At 50.7% G+C, this 16960-nt stretch overlaps 1 protein-coding gene across 2 annotated transcripts in view; it reads left to right on the top strand.

The window, feature by feature from the left end:
- The first annotated feature begins 1833 nt into the window (after window positions 1-1833).
- The window catches only part of PDPN (podoplanin), a 29832-nt gene continuing 14705 nt past the window's right edge, over window positions 1834-16960 (top strand). The window contains exon 1 of one of the 2 annotated variants that reach the window (XM_025447514.3): window positions 1834-2163. In XM_025447514.3, the coding sequence (XP_025303299.1) occupies window positions 2097-2163 (67 nt within the window). In that variant the 5' untranslated portion in view covers window positions 1834-2096. The remainder of the gene's footprint in view (window positions 2164-16960) is intronic. The other variant, XM_025447513.3, reaches the window with a different exon arrangement.

The raw sequence follows: 16960 nt of genomic DNA, 5'->3' as shown, positions 1-16960 counted from the left end.
TGTTTCTGGATCCCAAATTATTTCAAAGAATGGAGGGATCTCCTGGCAGGTACTCGTTTCCTTCCTCCTCTCATCTGGGCCGGTCTCAGGCTTCCAAATTCCATTACGTCTCACTGCACCTTCTTTGGCCTAACCTTGGGTCACTCGGGTGCACCCCAGCTCCTACCCCTTAAGCCCAAGACCAGCGTCATCTCTCTCTCCTCCCTCCTAGCCCCAAGCAGCCCTCCCAATGAGCTGATTTTAACCCATTCTTTCCCACCCAGGCTTCATTTCCTCCCCGTTGCCAAGGGAAGATGATCTTTTTCTTTCTTTTATTCAATCTTTCTTTTTCTTTTCTTTTTTTCTTTTACTTTAGAGGAGATTTGCATCTTTTCTCCATCTCAGAGGCTGGGCAGATGATAATGGATCATTCAGTGTGGGAAGGAACATGCCTGAAGATGCAGTAATACTAAGCTCTTAACAAGATGGGGGAGGAGGTCCCATTATCTTCTCCATCTGTTTTTATCTTTACATTTTCAGCCCTTTGACCCCTGGGTCTCTTTCCCGTCTTTAGGTCAGATATCAGCTCCTATCTTGTAGGTAGCCCCAGAATAAGACGGTGTCTAGATCTTTAGAAATATGGAATCTCCCCACGCCTGACCCACAGAAGCCCACCTGCACGTGACCACACCGCAGTGTTTCACACGTGGTTTGAGAAGCCAGGTCACAGGACGTGGTTTATTTTTTTTGTTTTGTTTTTTATTATTTATTTATTTATTTATTTATTTTTACAGGACGTGGTTTATTAAACACCCCTGTGGACAAGTTCTCCTGCAACGCCGGCTCAACACGTGGATTCCCAAAGGGCCTGATTTAAGGAGTTGGGTGTGGAGCCCAGGAATCTGAGCTTTTAAAGCAACTTCCCCCCTTGTGATTCCTACGACAGAATAAATTTGGAATCAGGGTCTGAGATGAGGATCTGAAAATAGCCAGTGTTCACGCAGGTCAGGAGCTTCGGGGCGTTGTCTGCAGCTTCTTTTTGTTGAATGGAATTTGTGGCACCTGGGAACGGGTGGAGGTCGTGTGCCCATCCCCTCTTCCTAAAAAATTTTCTGTTTTAAAAGAATTCCAACAGTTCAAAAGGAAAGTTAAAAAGAAACCCAAACCCACAAGTTTGCCTTGTTGCTAACACACAGGACCCGAGATCAGGGCAGGATTGCTGAAACCAGTAAAGCGGGGATTACGGGCCGAATTCCAGGAGGAACAGGGATGGGGGCGGCTGGAAGGGGCCACGGTGGCCAGGTGTGTCCTGATGCCTGCGCGGCCCCTCACCCGCTGCGAGCCCCGCATCCACGGGGAGGACCAGCAGACCTCAAACAGCCCTTTTTCTATCACTGCCGGAGCCAGCGAGTCCTCCAAACTCCCCACCGGCTCTCCCGGGCACCGCCGGAGCCCGCCTCCCCTGGTCCCTGGACAAGGGAGCAGTTTACCGGCCCCATCCGCCCCTGGCCCACCCAGACGAGGCGGCCACTTTTTTTTTTTTTCAAGCCATCGGATTCAATATTTACAAGAACAATCCCATCCTTGGTTCTAAAATTGCTGGCCGTGCAAGGAAGAGTTTACTTCTAACAACAACAACAAAAATCCAAAAAACCAAAAATCCCCAACAACACAGGCTTGTGCCTTAGTCTTTTTTTTTTTTTTAAATCAAACTAGCAAAGTAAGATATTCTACAAAACTGAATTGCTTCCTGCGTGCCCCCTTCCCCTGGGGGCTCCGGCGCCGGCCGCCCTGTAACTTTAAACCTGGCCTGAGGTCGGGTTTGGCGCGGGCCCACGGCGGTGGCGGAGGGCGGGCCTAGCGAGCCCGAGCCCGGGACCCCTTAGGGCCGCTCCGCCCTCGCCGGGATAAAGGCGGCTCCGCGCTCCTCGCTCCTCGCAAAGTTTCCAGCAGCAAAGTCAGCTCGGCGGCGGCGGCTGCGGGAGGAGGAAGCTTGGGGACCCTGGGCGCCGGGGCTCCTGCTCCCCGCGGCCTTCCAGCCCCTCTTCCCTGGCTCCCGGGGACCCCCCCAGCGCCGAGACAACCGCTGGCCCCCAGGGGACCGGGCAGCCGACGAGATGTGGAGGGTGCCAGTCCTGCTCTTGGTTTTGGGCGGCGCGGGGCTCCGGGTCCCGGCAGCAGGAGGTAAGCCCGGGCCCTGCCGCGGGGACGGGGTGCTGGGACTCGCCCAACGCCTGGGCCCCGAACTCGGGGTTGCCCGGCGGAGCCGAGGGGAGTTGGCTGTGCGTGCCTGCGGGCCCAGGGGCCCCGAGAAGGAGAGCTGGGGGCTGAGCCGGTGCTGGCAGCAGGTGGGGCCCAGGGGCAACCTGCCGCTCAGCCCTGACTCGGGGTTAAGGATGGGAGCCGGGAGCCCTGTGCTGGCGGGACTGGGCTCCCCATGGGGCTGCATGGGAGGGGTGCGCAGGGCCCCAGAAGAGGCCGACCCTCTGTATGGGGGGACACTCAGCAGTGCTGGGGGGGAGGGGGCTCCCGGTGGGCTCCCTGGGGCCTGCCAGGTCTTACACCCCATGCACCACCCCGCTGGACGCCCCCAGGCCCCATCGCTGGGGTCCACTAGGCTCCAGGGAGAGGATGGTGCATGTGGAAGGATGGACGTGTGGGAGGCAGCGGGTGAGTGTTGTGAACCTTGTGGGTTTAAATTGGTATAAGTTGGTTTGGGGCCATGTGTTGGACTTGGCCAACGTCAATGACTGAAGGAGTCTTGGCGTCTCCTTGGACCTGACCTGTGTTAGGTGTGACGGTGGGAGCTCCCCTGCCCCCACCCCACCCCCGCCCCAACTCTCACATCCTCTTCCCATCTGGCTCTTTTCTGCCCGGTGTGCTGTGCTGGTGGCATCCGTGCACAGATGTCGACATTTGATTTTTCTTGGGCTTTCACTTGAATCTGTTTTCCCCAATAGAATATAAGCCCTCCAGAGCAGAGTGCTGTCTCAGCCCCGATCCCCAGGGCCAAAGCAATATCTGGCACGTAGTATTTGCTCACTAAATATTGGTTGAAGGAACCGTAAGTGAACCAGTGATCTTTAGAGTTGGGGGTTGCTGAAAGGTAAACTGTATTTTCCAGATTGAGAACAGAGGTGGGTCTAGTACCAGAAAAATCCTCCTTTGGAGGGAGTGCTTTGCGGGAGGGATAGACCTGACCCAGGCACCTATAATTCCGTGGCCTGGGGAAATTATACGGGGTGCGCTACTCTCTGCCAGGCTGTCTGCCTCAAAGGGACTTGAGCAACTATCTTTACAGGCCCCTGGGCTATTCGCGGCAGGCCTATCTTTGGAACTTCTCTTTCCACCGGCGCACACCCGGCTCCGCTCTTCGGTTACATTTCCCTTTTGGCGAGACCATGTGCGGATGACACCGTCCTGTGCTCCCCGGGGCAAGGGGTGGGAGACCCCCAAAGCAAGCCACATCCCAGCTCAGCTCAGGAAAGGCAGCAGCTGGGCAGCATCCTCCGTTTCCTCCTAGGAAAGGGTTGGCTGGAATCAGCTTTAAGCCAGTTTTTGAAAGTCAGAGGTGGGGAGCGGCGAGCGGAAGGGCTGGACCTGACCTAGGCATCTCCAAACCTGGTCTGGAAGACAAAAAAGAATCACCGGCCGCTGTTGGAGCTAGAAACTGCCCGGGCTAAGGACAGACGCCCCCGCCCCGCCCCGCCCCGCCCCCTCCCCAGGCTGGGGGGCTGGCTGCGTGGGGATGCTGAGTTGCTGGGCTGCCGGCAAGCAGCTGAGGCCCAGGACGGGTTTTGTCCGAGAATAATGACCGAGGCCAAGGGAATATGGATGAATAAGTTCATTGAGCTGAGCTATTGTGGCTCTCGCGGCGGCGCCGGGCTGGGGGTAATTATGGTGATGAATTTTATTATCCTTCTCCCAGGGTCCTACTCCCCACTGGGTCGCCCCCATCTAGTGCATAATCTGGTTCCGTTTTGTAATCTGGTCCCATGTGCTGTCTCTTTGGAGCTGAGTGGATTCAAAGGAGCTCCGTGGTCCGCGCATCTGGCCTTGTCCTCGGTTGTCGGGCCTGCCCCGGCTCTGAGCTTCCATCCAAAACACCCAGGCCGGGGCCCCTCCGCTCGTCCGTTTATTTTGTGAAATCCTGCAGGCTGCTGCTTGCCGCAAGCCCACATGTGATTTTCCGGGACTGGTCCACCCAGGATTAATCATGCGGCAAACAAATTTCCCTGTGATTTCCCCGAGACTCCTGGCAGTGACTTAGGGAGCTCTTCGAGTTGCTAAGAGTTTTTGTGGCGCTTAAGGCATCGATCAAGCATTTAGTAAACACCGGGTCCGTTAGAGTCTTTGGGAGGGAGGTGCTCCCTTTACCGTGGAGAATGAGATCCAAAATAGAGTTTAACGGAGAAAAGCAACTTTTTAAGAAGTATCCGAGCGTGCCAAGACTAAGTGGGACTCGGAGAAGAAGGCAGAGGTAGGCGATCCCTTCTCTCTTTCTCCGGCCTCCGAAGTGAGTGGTCCCTGCTGGTATAGCCGCTCCATACCAGAGGGTTGTCAGGAGCCCAGACGCTGGTGTGACAGTTGGCGTGACAGTGAGCGTCTGGCCAAGTAGGGAGGACACCACCTCCCCGCCACGTCCACCCCCACCGTGTGCTCGGAGTGTCACAGTTCCCTCCTTCAATCTTTACAACTCCTTAAATTACACATCCTTATCTCCAGGATATGCCAGCGCTGGGATTCAGAAATGGGTCTCCCTCCAAACCCCAATCGCTTTCCAGGACATTACAGAGCCCCATAAACACTAACGGTCGACCTTGAAATTAGAGGTGAATGTCCCTTTAGGCTCCTTACACGTGAAAACAAACAAGAATGTAAAGGTATCAAAAGTCCTTTACATTAAGAGCTTGCCATTCAATGCCTATAGGAGTGAAAATAGGACTCATGGCTTCATTCCCCAAATGGTGACCCAGCACCTCTTGGGCGCTTGGTGGGGAGCCAGGTGCAGGATTGGAGCTGTGCGCACGCACGTTGGAGAGTCACACCTGACTACAAAGCATTCCCCAAGCCCTTGCCAGCAGAGCAACGGACCTGTGCTTTAAATTCCATTGGCTTATCTGAATATTTGTCATATTTCTGGCTCTAAGAACATGCACGCCAGGTTACAACTTGTGGAAATGTTTCAGGGGAAGACAGAGAAGACTCGAATGCCAGCAGTGCCCTTGTGGAACCCTTTGGGGAATCGAAACAAGATCTCCCAAGGCTCTCCAAGGAAGCCGTGCCATTCCTGCCACCCCGAAGCCCCTCAAGGAAATACGGGTCCAGCATGAGCCATTTGTTGGAGGGGAATCCAGTGACTGGGGGGACCCGGTGGGGAGCACTTCTGCAGCTGAGTCACCAGTTAAGGGAGATAAGCCTTGGGATTCCCGAGGGGTGGGCAAGAGCTAAAGAATGCTTGATTGAAATTCTGAATCCTTCCCCTATCGATTCCTTCAAACTTTTTGGTGAAGGAAAGAGAGCAGATATCTTCCCCGAGGGCTAGGAGCTGGAGCCAGGTTAGGCAACAAAGTGGCTGCTTCAGTCCTGGCTGCCATCAGGGCCCCCCAGGACCCACCAGGACCCGCCAGGGCCCTCCAGGACCCTCCAGGATCCACCAGGGCCCACCAGGACCCTCCAGGACCCACCAAGCAGGCAGGCCAGTCCGAGGCAAGTGTTCTCCGGAGCTTCAGAGATTGGGGTGGCTGGGATCCCCCTGCTTGTTGTCTGGCCCAGCGACTTTGCCTGTGACCCACTCCGAGGAGGTGGATTTGTCTTTGGAGGGGAATCTCGCCAGGTCCGGGGGGACCCTGCAGACCTGGCCACCTGGCTCCCCTAGTTGTCTGAGGAGCTGCAAACTGAAGTTGTTTGGGGCGACACTCAATATCACGTAGGGAGAAAACCAAAAACCCAACAAACCGATTGAAGGGATAATCACCTTTCCCCCGAGGAAGGTGGGCCTTCCTGCCCTATCCAGGGGGTAGAGCTGCCCTGTGCCTCCGACAGCGGAGGGGGTACCGTGGGGCACACGGGGGAACAACCGACGGTGTTAACATTCGTAGCGTGCAGGGGTGTCGGGGACCTATGGGTGGGAAGCAGGGAAGCGGGTCCTGGAAGATGTGCAAACACAGTATGGATGGGAATGTGGTGCTTCCTACAATTCCTTACAATGTCTCCGTCCAGGAGAGTAAAACACAACCGACATAAAAAGCTGTTGGCTTATGAATAGTATCCTGCCTGAGGAAGAAAGGTGCCGGTCTGCCTAGAACCTAGAGAGGGAGAGAAAGGGGATGAGGATTGACGGCGGTAGACCCGCCCTGCCCAAGGAGTTCATATGTTTAGCAAGCACATGTCGAGTGACTGCGCTGTGAGTCAGGCAAGGCACATGGAATCCCTGCTACAGCCCGTGTGCAAGATGTCGTGTGGGGTGGCCTTGGGTCTCAGCCACGGTGACTGTCCTATGATGAATCAGGGACCCTGTTCCATCACAGTCTGGAAATGTATTACACCCAAGAGCTGCACCCTTTGTCTTTGTGGCATGTGCGCCAGGTATTTCCTCTCGAGGAGGGCCTGCCTCGGACAGCAAACAAGCGTGGCCTTGGAAAATGGTCTCCTGTCGCAAATAAACTCTTTGGTTTCCTGGCCTCTTTTCAATTTGGCTAATGTGAAATGGAAGCATCTGAGTTGGGTCACCCCGTAATAAGATTCAATTTCTGGGGACGGCCTGGATGGCTCAGGGGCTGAGTGTCAGCCTTTGGCTTGGGTCATGAGGCTCAAGTTGAGTCCCACGTCGGGCTCCCCGCAGGAAGCCTGCTTCCCCCTCTGCCTGTGTCTCTGCCTCTCTCTCTCTCTCTCTCTCACTCTCTCTCTCGCTGTGTGTGTGTGTGTTTGTGTGTGTGTGTCTCGTGAATAAATAAATAAAATCTTTAAAAAAAAAAAAGAACTTTTTTATAGAAGCACAAAGTGGGCAGCAAGATAGATGTGTGTGGTGTACTTGTAAAAAAGAACATAGGAGACAACATAAAATGGCACGTCCTGAGCAGCAAACACCATTAACTGCCACTAAGAATTTGGAGACGAGATTCTTTGGCCTTCAATAGCCAGGAAAAGCCTAATGGGGCACAAGGGCTTGATCTCGGCTGTGAAAAATGGTAGGATTGGTTGGACAAGGTGACAGGGAAGGGCAACGCAGGCAGGAGCGATTGCTCAAGCAAACGCATGGAAAGTAGAACAATCTAGAGTTGGATGGGAAGACTCATGCAGGCTCGCTGGGGTTGGAGTGAGGATAAGTCAGGGAGAAGGATGAGTCCCTGCTCAGTGGAGGAGGCAAGACACAATCATGGCAAATGGGGGTAAGGAGCTATGAATAGCAGTTGGCAGGAAAAAATTGGTGACAGGAACCATGTGGGATTGAATCTACTTTATGGGATGACTGGGGTGAGGGTGGGGGGGTCAGGAGATGAGAGACTAAGTGTGGTGACAACCAAATGGAGGATGAGCTCAGATTTGGGGGAATCTGAGCTAGCATGACTTACAGCTCAGAATTTCCCGACTTCTTATTCTTCCTTCATTTCCCAAGTTCCCGCTGTTCACCTCTTACAACACAACATTACCAAATATTTTTTTTTATTGGTAAGTAATTCACAGATCATAAAATTAACCCTTTGAAATGGACTAGTCAGGGGCAACTGGTGGGCTCAGTCGGTGGAACATGTGACTCTTGATCTCAGGGTTGTGAGTTTGAGCCCCATGTTGGGTGTAGAGATGACTTAAAAATAAAATCTTATAGGAAGAGATAAATTGAATAATCAAACCACTAGAAGTTTTTCCCGTTTTCTCTGTCTCCCATCTCTGGGCAACCACTGATCTGCGTTTTGTGTCCATGGGTTTGCCTCTTGCGGGCATTTCATATAAATGGAATCCTACAGTATGTGGCCCTCTGCGCCTGGCTGCTTTCACCCAGTGTGATTTCAACGTCCATTTCTGTTGCAGTGTGTGTGTCAGAATTTTATTCATTTTTAACGGCCAGATACCACTCCACTTGTGGTTTATCCATTCACCGCTGCATGGACGTTTGGCTTGCTTCTGCTCTGGGGCTCTATGAATACCGTGGCCATGAACATTCGTGTACAAATCTTTACGTGGATGTATGTTTTCATTTCTCTCGGGGGTATCCCTAGGAGTGTGATTGCCCAGTCATATGAAAACTTTACCTTTTGAGGAACTGCAAACTGCTTTTCAAAGTGGCTACATCATTTCACATTCCTACAGACCATGCAGAAGGGTTCCAATTTCTCTACTTCCTCACCAACACTTGTTTTTTGTGTGTGTGTGTGTGTGTGTGTTATTTTTGTTTCATTTTTTTGATGGTCGCCCTCCTAATGGATATGAAGTGGTATCTCATTGTCATTTTCATTAGTATCTTCCTAACGACTAATGATGCTCGGCATCTTTTCAGGCATTTGTTGTCCATTTACATATCTTATTTTCTTCTTAAGATTTTATTTTGAAGTACTCTCTACACCCAGTGTGTGGCTTGAACTCACAACCCCAAGACCAAGAATCACACACTCCACCAGCAGAGCCAGCCAAGTACCCCTGTATCTTCTTTGGAGCAATGTCTATTCAAATCCTTTTCCCATTTTAAAATTGAGTTGTCTCTTCATTGTGGAATTCTTTATATATTCTGGATACCAGACCTTTATCAGACATAGGAATGGCAAATATCCTTCCCACTCAGTTTCTTGATGGTGTCCATCGAAGCACAAATAGTAAAATCTTTAAAGTCCCATTTATCTATTTTTGCCCCTGATTGCCTATATTGTTGGTGTCAAATCTAAGAACCCATTGCTTCATCCAAGGTCACAAAGGTTGACTCTTGTGTTTACTTTCAACAGTTGTGTAGTTACAGATCTTATGTTTAGGTCTTCAACCCACTGGGAGTTACTTCTTATATGAGATACAAGGTAGAGGGCTCACTCCATTCTTTTGCATGTGGCTGTCCGGGTGTCCCAGGGCCATTGGTTGAAATTCTTTTTTATTTTTATTTTTTTATTTTTTATTTTTTTTATTTATGATAGTCACAGAGAGAGAGAGAGAGAGAGAGAAAGAGAGAGACAGAGAGGCAGAGACATAGGCAGAGGGAGAAGCAGGCTCCATGCACCGGGAGCCCGACATGGGATTTGATCCCGGGTCTCCAGGATCGCGCCCTGGGCCAAAGGCAGGCGCCAAACTGCTGCGCCACCCAGGGATCCCCATTAGTTGAAATTCTTGATGGTCATTCTTTTCCATCAAGTTATCTTGGCACCTTTGTCAAAAATCAATTGCCCATAAATGGATGGGCTTATTTCTGGACCCTCAATTCAATTCCATTTTTCTATACATCTATCCCTTCGCCAACGCCACACAGTCTTGATTACTGTAGTTTTGTTGTAAGTTTTGAAGTTGGGAAGTGTGAGTCCTCCTACTTGACTCTTTTTCAAGATTGCTTCAACTTTTCTTATTGCTGTATTTTAGTTATTTGTGTACATCTCTTGCCCATTAGAGAGTGGGACCCATGTCTCACTCAGCACTTAAAAGACATGGTTGATACATAATAAACATTTTTCAGGAGGAGGAGGGAGGAAATACAGTCATCCATGCATTTAGGCAGAAACAACAAAGACGCAGGTGATAGAAATCTAAAAGTCAGGTTGGAGGGATGATAGATTTGAAACCAATGTCATAAGGAGGAGTTCAAGTTTGTGCACTCTGTTCTAGACAGAGGGACTTTGAGGTAGGACATCCAATTTGATACATCTGATGGGTACCTGGGAGGAAAATCAAAATGACATTGGAGCTAAGGCCTACAGACACAATTTGCTGCCTGAACTCCTCCCCATTCATCAGAAACAAGGGGAGAATGATGGCAAGGAGGGTCAGAAGAGATTCCCCCTCGCTAAGAACAATTATTTTTAAAAATCTACCAAAGCATACTTCAAACTCCCCAACCAGGCTCAGGATCAAGGCCAAGAGCAGCTTAATGGAAACACAGCCACATTCTGCACATTCCTGCAGGGCCTCATCCTCCTCGGTGCACAGCTGGGCTGTCTGTGAGCTACATGGGTGGATGGTGAGGTCAGATCCGAACGGGCTTCTCTTTTCACTCTTGCAAAATCAGGGCCTGTTCAGCTGACAGCCCTGATGAATCAGAAGCTCAGTTTCCGAGCAGATGGCAAGTGATTTCCCAAATTCTCTGCCACCCCGTTGAGATGCTCTGTTCCAGGGCAGGACTTCTAAAGCAAGTTGTAGTCATTTGGTTTTTCACGTACTAAACAGTCCTCTCTACGAGATGGCCTTTCACACAGGATGCTGAACCCAGCTAGTTCCAGAAGAGTTATTACAGAGGTGTTGATTCCAGTTTATAAAGCTGAACTCATTTCCTCTTTTACTGAGAACATTCTCTTGGTCAACAGAGAAAACCTCTTTCCAGGTTGAGTAATCTTGGTTGAAGTTGTAATCAACAGCCTCTAGTTTTAATAGTTGAGGAGTTCTGAGCCCTGGTTGTGGTTGGGGTGAGCAGGTAAGCTGATTTGTGAATGCTGAGACGTGTGACTATTCGTGGATTCATCCATTCAGCTCTCAGAGGCCACGCCAGTGGCTGGGCCATAAACCTGCAGCAGAATGAGATGTTGCTCCCAGGAAGCATATAGACGTTAGTAGAGAAAAAGTGGTCGGTGTTGGTTTTATCAAGCCTGGTACTAGGTTAGAGAAATTGCTTCCTCTTGGCATCCCGGGAAGGCTCTGAGGAAGCAGTAGCTCACCTGGGCCAGGTAGTACAGTAGGTATGGTTTAGATGGACAATGGAGTTGGAAGGATGAAACTTCAGGTGCCCTTGACATCCAGAAGCCCACAGAGCAGCTTCAGTGCCACCCCAGCCCTTGCCACATGGAGTAGCGAGACTATGAGGGGAGCTGCTGAAGAGTGACCAGTACACGCAGAGCCTGTGTGACACGGTGGCGCGAGGGGGCTTTGGAGTCTCACAGAGCCGATGTCTAATCCCTGCATCACCACTTGCTGGCTATGTGAGTGGTTTACTCTCAGCCTCACTATCCTTAGCTTCAAAATGAGGATGACATTAGTTTTGTTTTTTTTGTTTTGTTTTGTTTTGGTTTTTGATGACATAAGGCTTTTGTAAAGATCGGGAGAGAGTGCTTGGTACCATGTTTCCTACATCCTCCCGTAAATTCAAAATAGCAACCATCATTACAATACCTCCTTCCTTGGAAATGCAAACTGGTGTCGCCACTGTGGAAAACAGCGTGGAGGTTCCTCCAAGAATTAAAAATAGAATCACAGGGGTGCCTGATGGCTCAGTCAGTTAAGCATCTGACTCTTGATTTCTGCTCAGATCGCGATCTCAGGGTTGTGAGATTGAGCCCCGCTTTGGGCTCCGTGCTGGGCATGGAGGCTGCCTGAGATCCTCTCTCTCCCTCTCTGTCTGCCCCTTCCCACTCACGCTCTCTTTCTCTCAAAAAAGAAATAGAACTACCATATGATCCTGTAATTCCACTACTGGGCATTTATCCAAAGAAAATGAAAACACTAATTTGAAAAGATATATGCACCCTTCTGTTTATTGCAGCCTTATTTATGATAGCCGAGACATGGATGCAACCAAGTGTCCATCCATAGATGAATGGATAGAGAAGAGGTGGCATTTATAGACCATGGAATATTACTCAGGCATAAAAAAAAGAATGAAATCTTGCCATTTGCAACACCGTGGATGGAGCTGAAGAATATAATGCTGAGTAGAATAAGTCAGAGAAAAACAAATACTGTATGACTACACTGATGTGTGGAACTTAAGAAATAAAGCAATGAAAAAAAAGACACAAACCAAAAAACAGACTCCTAGCTACAGAGAACAAACTGGTGGTTGCCAAAGGGCAGGTGGGGGCGGTGGGGATGGAAGAAATAGGTGAAGGGGATTAAGGGTGTTTTTAGTGTGATGAGCACTGACTAATGTGTAGAATTATGAATGACTCTATTGTACACCTAAAGCTAATGTAACACCATGTTAATTGTAATAGACTAAAAAATAAATACATAAATAAATTAAATACTGGGCGCTTGGGTGGCTCAGTTGTTGAGCATCTTCCTTCTGCTCAGGTCATGATCTCAGGGTCCTGGGATCGAGCCCCACGTTGGGCATCCTGCTCGGCAGGGAGCCTGCTTCTCCCTCTCCCACTCCCCCTGCTTGTGCTCTCTCTCTCTCTCTCCCCCTCTGTCAAAGAAATAAATAAAATCTTTAAAAAATAAAAAAATAAAATAAAACACCTACTTGTTGGACGGTCATGGAGATTAACTGGGGATTTGTGAAGGGCACCCCGTGGGCCTCCATTGATTCTCCGCCATCAGGGGAGAGAGCATGCAGGTGGCGGGGAAGCGCGGGGTTGTGCGTCGAGGACTGCACGTCCTGCTCCGTCCACCTGCCAGGGACTTGGTGGGAGTCGCTGCTAGGGAAACGAAAGCTGAGTCCCCAGCCACACGGACCCCTCTCCTTTCTTTGCTGCTCCTGTTCAGCTGCAGAGCCCGTCAGAAGGCTGCCTCTTTGGGGCACTGTGCACAACGCCCCCTCCCTGAAGACAGGGAACACGGCTCCAAACCCTAATGTGTAAGCGTTGCTTCTGGTTTCTTCAGAGGAACTGGTGACACTTGTCGGACCTCAGCCTTGACACGTCTCTCTTGAATTTCACATGTCCCCGGTGGTGACGGGAGGTGACTGCACCCCACCACGGGCCTGGGCCTGCAGGGGCTGCCAGGGTGGGACCCAGCAAGCGGACAGGCCGCTGCTCGCTTGCAGAAGGAACAGCAGAGCCACAGAGCTCATCCTCAGAGGCGACTGTCCTACTTTCAGCCACGTTCTGGGGAAGCTGTTTAACAACTGGGGCGAAGCACCGTGGACAGTAGCAAGACTATGCTAATAGGCACGATGATTCAGAAGAAATAACCTAGGTGAGTGGCCGTGTGCTTTTTGAGTCAGGAGTAGCTCAACAAACATCTGCTGAGCGCTTACCGCGGGGCCCAGTGCTGGGGATGCGAAGTGGTGTGAGCTTTAGGGGGGCACCGTGCACCCCGGAGGAAAGCTACGGGTACTGTGGCCGGGCCGAGCCCTCAAGGAGCCGCCTCGATTTCCCGTGGCCACGCTTCTGATCCAGGAAGCAGTTGACCCTGATCCGTGGAAAGAGGGGAACCCGTTGGCCACTTCAGGGGTTATACTGACCACAGCCCAGTGCTGCTGGGACCTGAAGCTCTGGGTCAGCAGGCAATTTTCAATATCCCAAGGAAAGGCTCCTTTGCAAGGTCTGAGGATGGACCAGGCTGTGGGACGAGAGAGGATTGATTCCAAAGATGTTGTAAATCAAAGCAGAGTCCTGACACCTTTCTTCTGGTTGCAGAAACCCACTTGGTGGTAAATGAGGGAGCAGCATCAAAAGCTAAATTTGGGCCGTTGGAATGGAGATGAAGGACCCAGTGAAGATCTGAGCAGGAACGTGGGTGGTCTGCAGGGCGCTAGGGAACCTCGGAAGTTGGCACCTCTCCACAGCTCGGGGAGGGTTTATTCTCAGGCTCCTGAGCACCCATAGGAGACGTGCTGGGAAACGAACTAGGGGTGGTGGAAGGGGAGGTGGGGGGGGGTGTGACTGGGTGATGGGCACTGAGGGGGGCACTTGACGGGATGAGCACTGGGTGTTATTCTATATGTTGACAAATTGAACATCAATAAAAAATAAATTTATAAAAAAAAAAGGAGACGTGCTGGAAAGGTGATAGGCAGGAGCCTGTCTCTGGGCAAAGGAACAAAAGCAGGCATTTTTGCTTTTGTTTTCCAAATAGATGTGTTGACCTCTCTAAAAGCATTGCTTCATCCCAAATGTAATTGGGAGGCCAGGTGGGTGGAAAGGCTAGAATGAATTATTTATGAATTATCTTAGTTACTCCAAGGGTGGGTGGGTGGGGAACCAGAACTTCCTAGGATTTCGTAAGAGAAAAAAAAGAACACTCTGTTTCCGTATGTTGGAGCAGCTCAAGATGCTAGAAAACATCAGGCAACACGGAAGATTGCTCAATCTGTTGGCTGACACCACAGGTTTTCTTTGAAAACCCCGGGGGTAACTCAGCTCGTGACTTCTTTATTTTGAAAATCAACTTTCATAAGATGAAGTCAGCGAGGGAGGCAAACCATGAGACTCTTAACTCTAGGAAACAAACTGAGGGTCACTGGGGGGGCGGCGGGTGGGAGGATGGGCTAACTGGGTGACGGGCACTAAGTGACCGAAGGAGCACTGGGGTGTTCTGTGCAACCCATGAACCCCTAAACTCTACTCCGGAAACTAATAACACTTATGTTACCTAATTGATTTTTTAACATTTAAAATCAGAGTATCGTTAAAAAAAAAAAAAAAAAGTATAGTTAAAACTGTAATATCTTGGGGCGCCTGGGTGGCTCAGTCAGTTAAGTGTCTGCCTTGGGCTCAGGTCAGGATCCCTGCTTGGTGGGGAGCCTGCTTCTCCCTCTCCTTCTGCTCCTCCCCTGCTCATGCGGGCTCGCTCTCTCTGTCTCTCAAATAAATGAGTTTTTAAAATATTTAATATTTATCTGAAAAAAATTTTATTTTTTAAAAAATTATTTTATCTGAAAAAATAGTAATTTTTTATTTATCTGAAAAAATAGTTAATTTTATTTATCTGAAAAAATACAGTTAATTTACAGTTTACACTGAAACGTAAAACAAGCACACACACACCCAAATCAACTTTCCTGTTTCAAGATAAAATGCCGTGGACGCCGCCTCCCCAGCTGTCTGGTTTTTGAGTCTTCGAGTCAGCAGTTAGAGGACCGCAGGGAGCTTCTCCCTTGCGTGGACATGGAAACAGCAGAGGCGTGTAAACTTAGGGAACTTAGGCGGCTCTTCTAGTAAACTAAGGGGAAGTCCGGGAAAGCCTCGGTGTCACGTACTCGGTGCCTCCGTTCATAGCCTTGTTGTTCCCCAGCAGGGCTCGAACCGTTGATGAAATGAATTCTCAGCTCCAAGGCTTTGCATTGACTTCTGGTTGTCGCTGGGGGAGGACTTCAGACTCGTCCCGGGCTGTACCTGCCTGGCTCTCCCCCGGCCACCTCTCTGCCCTGGGCCAAGTCTCAGCCGCTCCCGCGGGGACACAGGATAGGCTGAAGGGTCTCCCCACTTCAGTCTGATCCAAGCGCCTTCCCGACACACACACCATTCACAGGGCGTTGGACCCAGTGACCTCATCTACTGGCCTCCCTTCACACTCCAGGTGACACACACCCCACCAGACGGGCCCTCCCCACCTCCTCGATCTCGTTTCTTCCCCCCAGTACCCATGACCTCTCTCTGTTTCTTTTTTTTTCTTTTTAAAGATTGATTGGTTGATTGATTGATTGATTGATTTATGAATGAGAGAGAGAGAGAGAGAGAGGCAGAGGAGGGAGAAGCAGGCTCCACGCAGGGAGCCCTGACGCGGGACTCGATCCCGGGACTCCAGGATCACACCCTGGGCCAAAGGCAGGCGCCAAACCGCTGAGCCACCCAGAGATCCCCCTTCTCTCCGTTTCTTGAGCGTGTCCTGCCCCAAGCCATTCTGGGCTCCCAGGTTAGTTAGCCCAGCTCTCCCCATCTGGAGTTCACTTGCTCTCTCCACAAGTATTTATTGAGTGTCCCCTATGTGCCAGGTATTTTAGGAAAGGGGGACACTGAGGTAAACAGCCTTTACTCAGTTGATGTCCTGGTGGGACGGCCCGTTAGTGAATATACGGCACCATGAGTGGTTGAGTACTGTGGCAGGTGTGTGAGGGTGTGTGGGGGCAGGTACTGATTTCCGTGGGGTGGGGGGGAGGCCTCCCCAAGGAAGTGCCCCTGGAGGACATGTCTAAGGGGGTCAAAGAGTGCCATTGAGGCTGTCCTTGCTTGCTCGCTGTGAGTCCCCTCCCCCAGACAACAGTACCCAAACCCGTGAGGGACCTCCCCTTGCTCACTCCTCTGTTTCTAGTGTCCAGAAGGGGGCCCAGCACTTGGTAGGTGAACGGAATGTTTGGGGACGGAAGTAGGCCTTGGGAAGGTTCCAGTCTTGACTGATGGGGGAACACAGGGCCAGCTGAGGACAAAGCACGAGCCCAGGGCAGCACATTGACAAGTCCATGAAACAGGCAGAGGGATCTTCCTTACGGACGCAACTGCCTCAATGTTCATACTTTGCTGAGGGCAAGAGGCAATCTTAGCCCGACCCCAGGATCCTGTGAGTCTACTTTAATGTATAAAAGAGGGACAGCTGGGTTGCTCAGTGGTTGAGCGTCTGCCTTCGGCTCAGGCCAGGGTCCCCATCAGGCTCCTTGTGGGGAGCCTGCTTTTCCCTCTGCCTATGTCTCTGCCTCTCTCTCTCTCTCGTCTGTCTCTCATGAATGAATATATTTAAAAAATCTTTTAAAAAAAAGTATAAAAAGTCCTTCAGAAATTTCCTTTATCTCTAAACCCCCAAGATCCATGTTGGCGGTCATTCCCCAAGCACATGACCCACCGATACACATCTGAAGGGTCATCTGAAGGGTCTCATGACTCAGGTTTTATTAGCCAGTAATAAGTGACCTTTTCCCAACAATAGCCAGCCCCTCAAGGTCCTCGAAACCTTGCTTCTAAAATTCCTTAGAGCCTATGCCATCCTCAAACCCCTCCCAACTCTCAGGTATATAATCAGCCACTCCTCACAGGCCCGGGGTAGCAGCTCTTCCTGCCCCCGGACCCTGTCCCCGGGCTTTAATAAAATCACCATTTGGCACCAAAGACATCTCAAGAATTTTTTCTTGGTCGTCGGCTCCAGACCTCACCCCACCATCGTTGATGGTTGCTGCTGTCTTAATTTGCAGAGCAAGGATGAGCTG

Source organism: Canis lupus, chromosome 2, assembly GCF_003254725.2.
Source record: "Canis lupus dingo isolate Sandy chromosome 2, ASM325472v2, whole genome shotgun sequence".
Classification (NCBI taxonomy): Eukaryota; Metazoa; Chordata; class Mammalia; order Carnivora; family Canidae; genus Canis; species Canis lupus.
This window is presented reverse-complemented; position numbering and strand designations above follow the sequence as displayed.